At 49.0% G+C, this 8,145-nt stretch overlaps 1 protein-coding gene across 4 annotated transcripts; it reads right to left on the bottom strand.

The window, feature by feature from the left end:
* Positions 1 to 7,846, bottom strand: gzf1 (GDNF-inducible zinc finger protein 1). Of its 4 annotated transcripts, none has more exons than XM_086166849.1 (8): positions 7,786 to 7,846; positions 6,022 to 6,986; positions 5,612 to 5,795; positions 3,196 to 3,365; positions 2,352 to 2,446; positions 1,996 to 2,163; positions 980 to 1,137; positions 1 to 884 (listed from the first exon to the last, which is right to left on the bottom strand). In XM_086166849.1, exons 2-8 carry the CDS (start codon positions 6,969 to 6,971, stop codon positions 174 to 176), a joined length of 2,436 nt encoding a protein of 811 aa, XP_086022975.1. In that variant the 5' UTR covers positions 6,972 to 6,986; positions 7,786 to 7,846; the 3' UTR covers positions 1 to 173. The 4 variants fall into 4 exon arrangements, with proteins under 4 accessions (XP_086022975.1, XP_086022974.1, XP_086022978.1 ...); XM_086166848.1 differs by having other exon boundaries at positions 7,739 to 7,832; XM_086166852.1 differs by lacking the exon at positions 7,786 to 7,846 and adding an exon at positions 7,474 to 7,585.
* Between the last annotated feature and the right edge of the window lie 299 nt (positions 7,847 to 8,145).

Genomic DNA, 8,145 nt, shown 5'->3' with positions numbered 1-8,145 from the left:
GATAGGCAACCTTTTTTATTGGATGTCTCGTGAGTATCGGGCTCATGTCTGACTCACAGCAAAATGTTTGATTTGAATGATGTTGCAGTAAAAAAAAAAAAAAAATCACATCCAAACACAAACAGAGATGTTCCATCACTTAAAAAACAAAAAAAAAAAAGATTATGCATTTTCTATGAAACCTCTTGGTCTTTAGCTCCGGTGTGTGCCGCACCTGCTGTCCTTTGCTCTCCGTCACCGGAGGCCACGGCTATTTCTTCATTTCTACAGTCTTTTTCGGAAACTACCACCGTCTGAATGTCGGGAGGCAACATGTCGATCGCGGAACTTCCCGAAACCGAAGCCAAGATGGTCTGCGAGGCGGCCGCTTCCAGGACGGAGGACGTGGACAAAAGCGGCGCCTCGGGGAGGGAAACTAAGGCGGCGTCGGACACGGGGACCGAGAGGGCGGCGCTCGGCGCCGACTTGGAGGCGGTCAGGGGGATCTGGTGGGCCATGGAGAAGGGGACGGGGATGGCGGAGCTGTCTAAAGAAATGACGTTGGCTCCCGTGCCGTCCGTGGTTACGATCGGCTGGATCTGAGCGCCGGCGGGCACCTCGGTGTGGATGACGGTGATGCCGCCCAGCGCGCTGTGGCTGACCACGGCGATGGCTCCGTGACCGGCCCATTCCGAAGGCAGGGCGACCGGCTCGGCCGGCACCATGATGGCGTCGGCGTGGGTTTTGTCGCCGGGGCGGCCGTCGGCGCCGTCGCTTCTCCGGGCGATGTTGTTTTTCTCCCCGCCGTCCGTCTTTCCTTTGGTCAGAGGTTTGGTTTTCTTGTCTTCCACGTTTCCCTCCAGGACCACCAGGTACGTTTTCCACGGGGCGTCGGAGTCGTGGATCTGGAGGCGAAAGAGGTTCTCGTTATTTTCACAGCTGAAGCCAGTATTTGCGCCCGGTCCGTGGAAAGGAGCAAAGGCGTGGATGGGGATCTCACCATGGTGTGCCTGCGAAGGGTGGACTTGTCCGTGAAGGTGCGGTTGCAAAGGCCGCACATGTAGGGCTTCTCTCCGGTGTGGATGCGCTGGTGTCTCTGCAGGGCATTGAGCTGGGTGAAGTGCTTCTCGCAGTCTTTGCAGCTGTACGGACGCTCACCTAGCGGCCGCGGGGAAACAAACAATCACCACGTGAGCTTTGCCGGTTGGACTTGTTTTCTGCGGTGGGACTAAAAGATGGAGGCCTCGGTGGCTGATAGAAGGGTCGTCAATTTCAAGGATTTCAAAATACTCTCATCTGTGTGACTCCAAAAAAAATGAATAGGCATTTTAAATTCTTGTTCCAGAGAACGACACATCGATTAGCATAACAACCCCCTTTCTGGAGTCTCTGCAGTTCAGCTCTTCCATTTACGTCACAAGCCACCCAAACCATGGCAGTTATGATCATCGCTATTTTGTGTATTTTTTTCAAATGTTTTCTTAATTTACTCATTGACTGTACATTTTGTATTGTATTTCAATGTTTATCATACGATACAATGATCCAAAAGTGTTTAGTGTCATGTATGACAGTGTGGGAAGTTATCTAGTTGCTGGTGGGTTGATAACCACTTGCGGGAGGTTGGTAAAAGGTTGAGTGATGCTGATTGAGGGTTAATATATCTGTAAATACCATCAAAATGGTCACGTCTCTACTGTGCGGGAATTCGCTTTTCGCGGGGGGAATTTCGACAAGAATTCACCGTGACCTGGATGACCCAGAACCTCCACAGACTGGCATTTTGGATGCTTGCTCATCATAATCCAAACATAACGGGTTCTTTTATTTGCTTCTCTGACAGATTCCACTGGCCACGGTTTGCGATGCTAAGCTAGCTAGCTAGCTAGCTAGCAGTTGCAGCTTCCCAATAGGCAAACACACTGGCGTGTGTCTTTTTGCATGAATTTCCTAAAAAGTTGACAGCCTTTTGAACATACCGCCAAGTTCAGGGGTACGGAGTAGGCAGGACGGTACCTGTGTGTATTTTTAAATGCTGGTGGAGGGAGTTCCTCTGAGCGAAGCCTCGCCCGCACTGCTCGCACTTGTATGGCTTGGATCCGGTGTGGATGTTGGAATGGTGTCGCAGGTATTCCTTGGATGCAAAGCTTTTCCCACAGGCTTCGCACATGAAGGGCTTCTCTCCTTCACCAGACAAAGACAGCAGCACAAAGAATGTTTTAGCCGTTGATCTGGTGCGCGCTATTCGGAAAAATAAAACACCCTTTGCTTAGAGAAGCGCGGAGGGGGAACAAAAAAAAAAAAAAAAAAAAGGCCGTGGGTGAAAATCTCTTTGCAATCGTAAGACGACGATGATAAAACGCAGCTCTTACCCGTGTGTGATCTCTTGTGATAAGCCAGCATGTGCTTCTGAGTGAAGCGGGCGTCGCACTCGTCGCAGGCGAAAGGCTTCTCCCCCGTGTGGGTCCTGCAGAGAGACAAACTACTGAGTCCCCGCCGAAGATTGTTTTGCCGTGTTCGGAGCAAAAAAGCGCCGCTTTCGATAAAATCCGACACGAGGTCGGAATCTGCAGGGATGGCTGTAAATTTTTTTTTTTTTGTTGAATTAAAACCACGGGCACATCTGCCGTCCAGCTGTTCTTTCACAGCCGGACTCCTGGATCTGGAACTCAGTGTGTGCGGTTTCTTTCCGGTGCGAAGAAGGAACATTTCAAAACCGACGTTATAAAAACAAGGACGCTGGAAATTGTGATATAATGTTTGCAATCAGCCGCTGATCGGTGTCAAACAGAATTACACGAAAACGTCACGATGAATTTTAATGTTTATATTATGATCGACTGCCCTTAAAATCGTCAAAAATGTCCCAAATCACAAAGTATCTGAAATGATGTAATGACATGTGTGTTTATTTAAATAAAACAACTCAGTCTTCACACTATGTCCAGTTATCCATTTGTAAAACTCGCTCGACATCAACGTCAATTAGAACCGACACTAGAGTTCCGGGGCAGATTCTGACACGGATATTTGATCGTCTGATGTAAAATAAGCGGCTATTTGAGCAGCATTTAAATGCTGTGGCAGTTGCACTGATTTCCGTGCTGTGCTGCAGATTACGTGAAACAACCGGACATTTATTTGCCTTAAAAAAAAAAAAAAACATTATATTTGAGCCGGAGAATGACAAGGCTTCGTCTCGGAGCTCGCCAGTACCTTTGGTGCATTTTGAGGGCCGAGTTCTGGGTGAATCTGGCGCCGCAGTCGGCGCACTCGAAGGGTTTGGCGCCCGTGTGCGTTCTCTCGTGCAGGACCAGCGCCGTTTTGGAGCTGAGCGACTTCCCGCATTCAGGACAGACGTGGCGTCGATTGTTGCGTTCGTGGACCTGGAAAAAAACAAATCGGTGCACAACATGCACGCCGTGACTGCATTTCCTTTTGAGATACTCCGAATGTGATGTGCATTTAACGCGTATAAAACTCTGCATTGTGACGTTCAAGTCCTGTTTTCCGTTGATGCTGGCTAATACTTTAGCGATTTCCTTTCAGGAGGTGCGGCAGTGAACCACAGGTCTGTCTTGAAACAAACTGAATGTTTAGCTCAGGAGCCAGAACTCCATGAACTCATTTGGGATGAAAGCAGCAAGAACAGAAATCCTTTGTGATTTATTACTAACAAAGGCAGCCTTTTCCTGTTTGTGAGTGTGGAGAGCAACCACATCGCCCTGCACTTCACACCCCTGATAAATAGCACCAGGCGTTGCAGTTTGGTTACTTGTTACATACTTTTCTTGGCAATGTGAGCAAAACAACTTCTCCTCTTCCAAAGAATCCATCTATTCCTGCAAACGGATACAGCCTTTTTTATTTATTTGACCTCTTGATATAATCAATTTTCATGGTACTGTATGAGGAAGTCCGGAGTGTCAAGGAAGTATGTTACACTGGCGCAAGACATGTATGCTAGCTGTGAGGTGCGGAGTTGGGACTACATCAGGGATCGGCTCTGAGGCCGATCTTGTTTGCGGTGGTGATGGACAGGCTGACAGACGAAGTTAGACAGGAATCTCTGTGGAGCAAGATGTTTGAGAATCACATTTTGATCTGTAGTGAGAGCAGGAAGAGAGGTGGACGTGTGACCTTGAAAGGAGAGGCGTGAAGGTTAGCTGCAGCAAGACAGAAGGTGTGCGAAGGAGAGGGACCCAAGTGGAATGGTGAGGCCACACAGGGAGCGGAGATAAAGTAGGTGGAGGATTTTGAGTGCTTCGAGTAAACAGTTCAGAGCAATGGAGAGGTTGGGAAAGAGGTGAAGGAATGCGTTCAAGCAGGTTGGAACGGGTGGAGAAAAGTGTCAGGGGTGATGTGTGATTAAAGAGTATCGGCCAAAATTAACGGAAACCTGTACAAGACAGTAATGAGACCGGCGACGCTGCGACACAGCCCTATTTTTACAAGTTTTTGGGTTCCAGATGTTCAACAAGGGACAATTAACACCGAGCCGCTGCGAAAAAAAAAAAAAAAAAGCTGCAGCGTCACAGCAGCATGTTGGGTTTTGACACTGACGGGCTCGGTCAGTTCTAGGGGTTTCTGACAATGTTCTCCAAAGGAACCCTTCGGGGACGGACGTGTGTGGAAAAGAGCCTCGCTCTGAATGCCGGTAAGAGGAAGGGTCGCTGTGCGGAAAGGAAAGGAAACGTAGTTTGAGGTCCTGAGACAAAACAAAACAATCGCTTGTCGTTTTGACACACGACACAAACTGTCATATTTGAAACGGGGGGACGGGACGCTGGAGTTTTGTCTGGCTGTGCCAAAGGTGGCTGTAAACAATCCGTCTGCGAGCCCACACTGTCATTAGGGACCCTGCAACCAGGACGGCTGGAGCCAGACGCAGAGGAGGAGAAATCCTACACCCCGAGCTTGTTTTTCCTGAAGGAAAATGCTCGTTCCAAGAGCGGAAATGCCTGCCGCAGACAGTCGGAGGCCACGATCTGTCTGTCAGCACAGACGCACAGCGTTAGAAATGAAGTGATCGGTGAAGTAAAGGACGGGGCGTCTCTCTCAGTGGAGAGACTCTCCATACCGCCGCCGGAGTGGGACTATCACATAGAAAGGAAAATAATGTGGTACTGGCGTAACAAGGGGTGATTTCAGTTTGCTTTAATTTAGATTTAACTGCAAGGCCGAGATAAAGAAATCTGACCGGGTGCGACAGATCTAACGTCCAAGACAAATCTTTTGAGAACTAATATCTCCGTGTTCTCCTAATTCTGTGATAATAGCGCAGCCCGTTTCACTCGCAACCTCTCACCGACGTGTCGCTGATTATGAGAAACTTGGTGAGGTTTAGTGTTTCATTCAATAAACCTAACCCGTCCATCGGGAGCAATGGTTTTATTTTGTTTGGCTGATTTTATAGTCAACCGCTATCAATTCACATTGGGTATTTTTCCCCTTGATTTTCACAACGATTCATGCAATAGTCTGTTTTTGTCAAAGAAAAAGGAACTTGTAGCAGATGTACCGAACATGTTCTCTCTCTTTCAAATATTCAAATCCTGTCTGAATTAGGATTTTGATGCCAAACCTCCGCTGGCCTTAATATTCAGGCGGGACGTGCGACGGAGGCGCTCACTTGTCTTTGGTGGCGGATGACATCCTTCTTCCGCTTGAACGTTTTGGCGCAGGCGTCGCATGAGAACAGTCGCTCGCTGCTGTGAACGTGCTTCTCGTGGATCTTCAGGTTGCTGCGGTTGGCGAAGGTCTGCTGGCAGGTCTCGCAGCGGTAGATGACTTCTGCTTTCACGCCGTGGTACGTGCTGGGGAACAGCAGGGGCGGGCGAGACGGAAGAAAACCAACAGGTCAAAGGTTAGCTTAGGAAATCTAAAAATGATACATCTGTCAAGATATAATGATGATGTAAACGATCTCCACTGATATGGTGCTTTCAAAGTGCTTTACATAGGATAGCATTCACACACAAACTAGCGTGTGATGTTGTGAGATGTAACAAACAGCGGTTCGTTTTGTGCACGAGGGCCGACCTGATGTGCTTCAAGTAGCTCCTCTCGTAGTGGAAGGTGCGCTGGCACTTGTTACACTGGAACTGGGCCTTGGATGTTCTCTTTAGCGAGTCCTTGCTCTCTCGGTTGTCCTCCTCCTCTTCCTCCCCGAGAGATAGCGACAAGGGCTCATCGGGATCATTGCTGTGCACGTCCTCGTGCCGGCAGTCGTCCGGCTCCGAGTCCGGATGCGCCGCTGAGGATTTTTCTGTTTTTTCTCTCTGTTTTTCCATCCCGGCTTCCGCTTCGTCGCCGTCCTTGATTTCTCCCGCGTCATCGTTGCCGAGCGTGTAAGATTTCTTACATTCTTCCGCCTTCGTGTTCCAACGCCTGTGGAGAACTTTACGGCCCCTCAGCATCAGTTTAATTTTTTTCGCTTTTCTCCTGTCATCTCTCACCATGAACCTCTCTTGCGGTGACAGCAGTCGCTTGAGACACACATTTTTTGCCGCTTCCTTCCCGCCGTCACCTTGTGCTTCCTCCGCCGCGTGCGTTCCCCCCACCATCTCCAGGTCTGATGTTTTCTTTGCGTGCTCATGCAGGAGCCCGGCGCTCATGGCCTCGCCACACACCTCCGAGAGCGCCTCGCAGTCCAGAAACTGTGCCGCCGCTTGAACATCGACAATCTTGTCCCTGGCGACCTCCACTTTACCGGTGTACACAAATTCCAGAAACTTGGAGAAATCGGCGGAGTGCATATTTGAGAGTGAAAGCTTGTCCCGCGCCGCATCCCGAGAGAGCAGGATTTTCCTGAAGTAGCCACTGGATGCCGCCAGCATCACCTGGTGGGCCCGAAACTCATGCACGTCTCCCTGGTAATCCACCCGCACTGTGACGTCGCTCAGCTGGCCCTGCAGCCTCAGTTCAGATAGGGAGGCCAGGATGCTCTCATGGTGGGATTTAGAGGTGAGCTGGACCACTTTCACACCCATTGTACATCTGGGTCGCTACGAAAAACAAGAACAAGGGGACGCGTTATAAATGCATTCACATGTGCATAACCACTGCAGCGTGGCGTGTATTTGGGGTTTTTACAACATGACTTAATCGTGATTGTGCATCCTGCTCGCTGCATTCACTTGTGATGTGGAAATGTAAATATAAAGCATTAAGAACAGCATGATACCCCATATTATTACTATTATGTTGTGTCATTTTATTGTGAAAGGTCTGCGGAGAAAAAGATCATAGTAAGGGTCAACCCACTATGCATTTTCAAAATAAGAGGCTAAATATAAACGCTGTTAAACTGTTTAGCTCTCATGACAGTAAGCGAAAACTATTTGCTCCCTTATTATGAGATGTATATTTTATAAATAACAGTACTTTAACTTGGACTGACGTACTCTCAGAGCGATGCCTGCCACACTGAGCTAAGTTAAACTTTGATTTTAAGACAGTACATATGCATGAAATGTACATATTTATATATACCTCTGCAGTACAGGAAAGCGATAAACAAAACAAATGAATAATATATTTGGCTCAAAGTGAAGCAGCTCCCTTGAGACGTGAGTTAGCATCTCCCAGCCCGGTTCCATCCCGCGCCGGCTACGTTATTGCGTCCACCGCTAAAGATGCTAACAGACGTTAGCTTGACAGACGCCGACATTCCCCCCCTCCCCTCCCCTCCTCCCGGTAATAAAAAGTGTCGAACCGCAGCTGTTGCGGGGGCACTGCGGCGGGAGCCGGCGCTTACGTGTGCGGGTTAACCGACGCGACGCGACGCGGGGCGAGTTGTCCTACCGTAAGGTCGCTAAAATGGCAGCCCTCAACAATGTTAGCTAGCAGTGTATTTCCTGTAGAAGACGGCGCTCGCCTTTTTTACTGCCAACATCCGGTGCGCACGTAGGCTGATCCCAGATCAGCGCAACTGGGAGGGTGCAATACCACCCTTTGGCCACAAGATGGCGCCATTGCACGCCTTGACGCCAGCAGCCAGAGGAGGGTTAAAAACAGCCCCAGTTCGAGGATTTAAAAGCATCTATTTATATTTACCTCGACCGGGTTTTGTTTTTTAATTCAGTAGCCGCCCGCAGTGGCAAACACTCGGGCATTTCAACGTTAAGGTGCGGGATTAATGATTTGCAAAGTGCAGGTTGTTGC

Source organism: Fistularia commersonii, chromosome 20, assembly GCF_037954325.1.
Source record: "Fistularia commersonii isolate RoL2024-O1a breed Wild chromosome 20, RoL_Fcom_v1.0, whole genome shotgun sequence".
Classification (NCBI taxonomy): domain Eukaryota; kingdom Metazoa; phylum Chordata; class Actinopteri; order Syngnathiformes; family Fistulariidae; genus Fistularia; species Fistularia commersonii.
This window is presented reverse-complemented; position numbering and strand designations above follow the sequence as displayed.

What these genes read in the sequence shown, in the direction of transcription:
- gzf1 (XM_086166849.1), bottom strand. Translation starts at nt 6,971, where the DNA reads ATGGGTGTGAAAGTGGTCCAGCTCACCTCTAAATCCCACCATGAGAGC. An exon ending in AGCTACTTGAAGCACATCAG is followed by an intron (nt 5,796 to 6,021) that starts GTCGGCCCTCGT and finishes GCTGTTCCCCAG; the next exon opens with CACGTACCACGGCGTGAAAG. An exon ending in GCCCTCAAAATGCACCAAAG is followed by an intron (nt 2,447 to 3,195) that starts GTACTGGCGAGC and finishes GTCTCTCTGCAG; the next exon opens with GACCCACACGGGGGAGAAGC.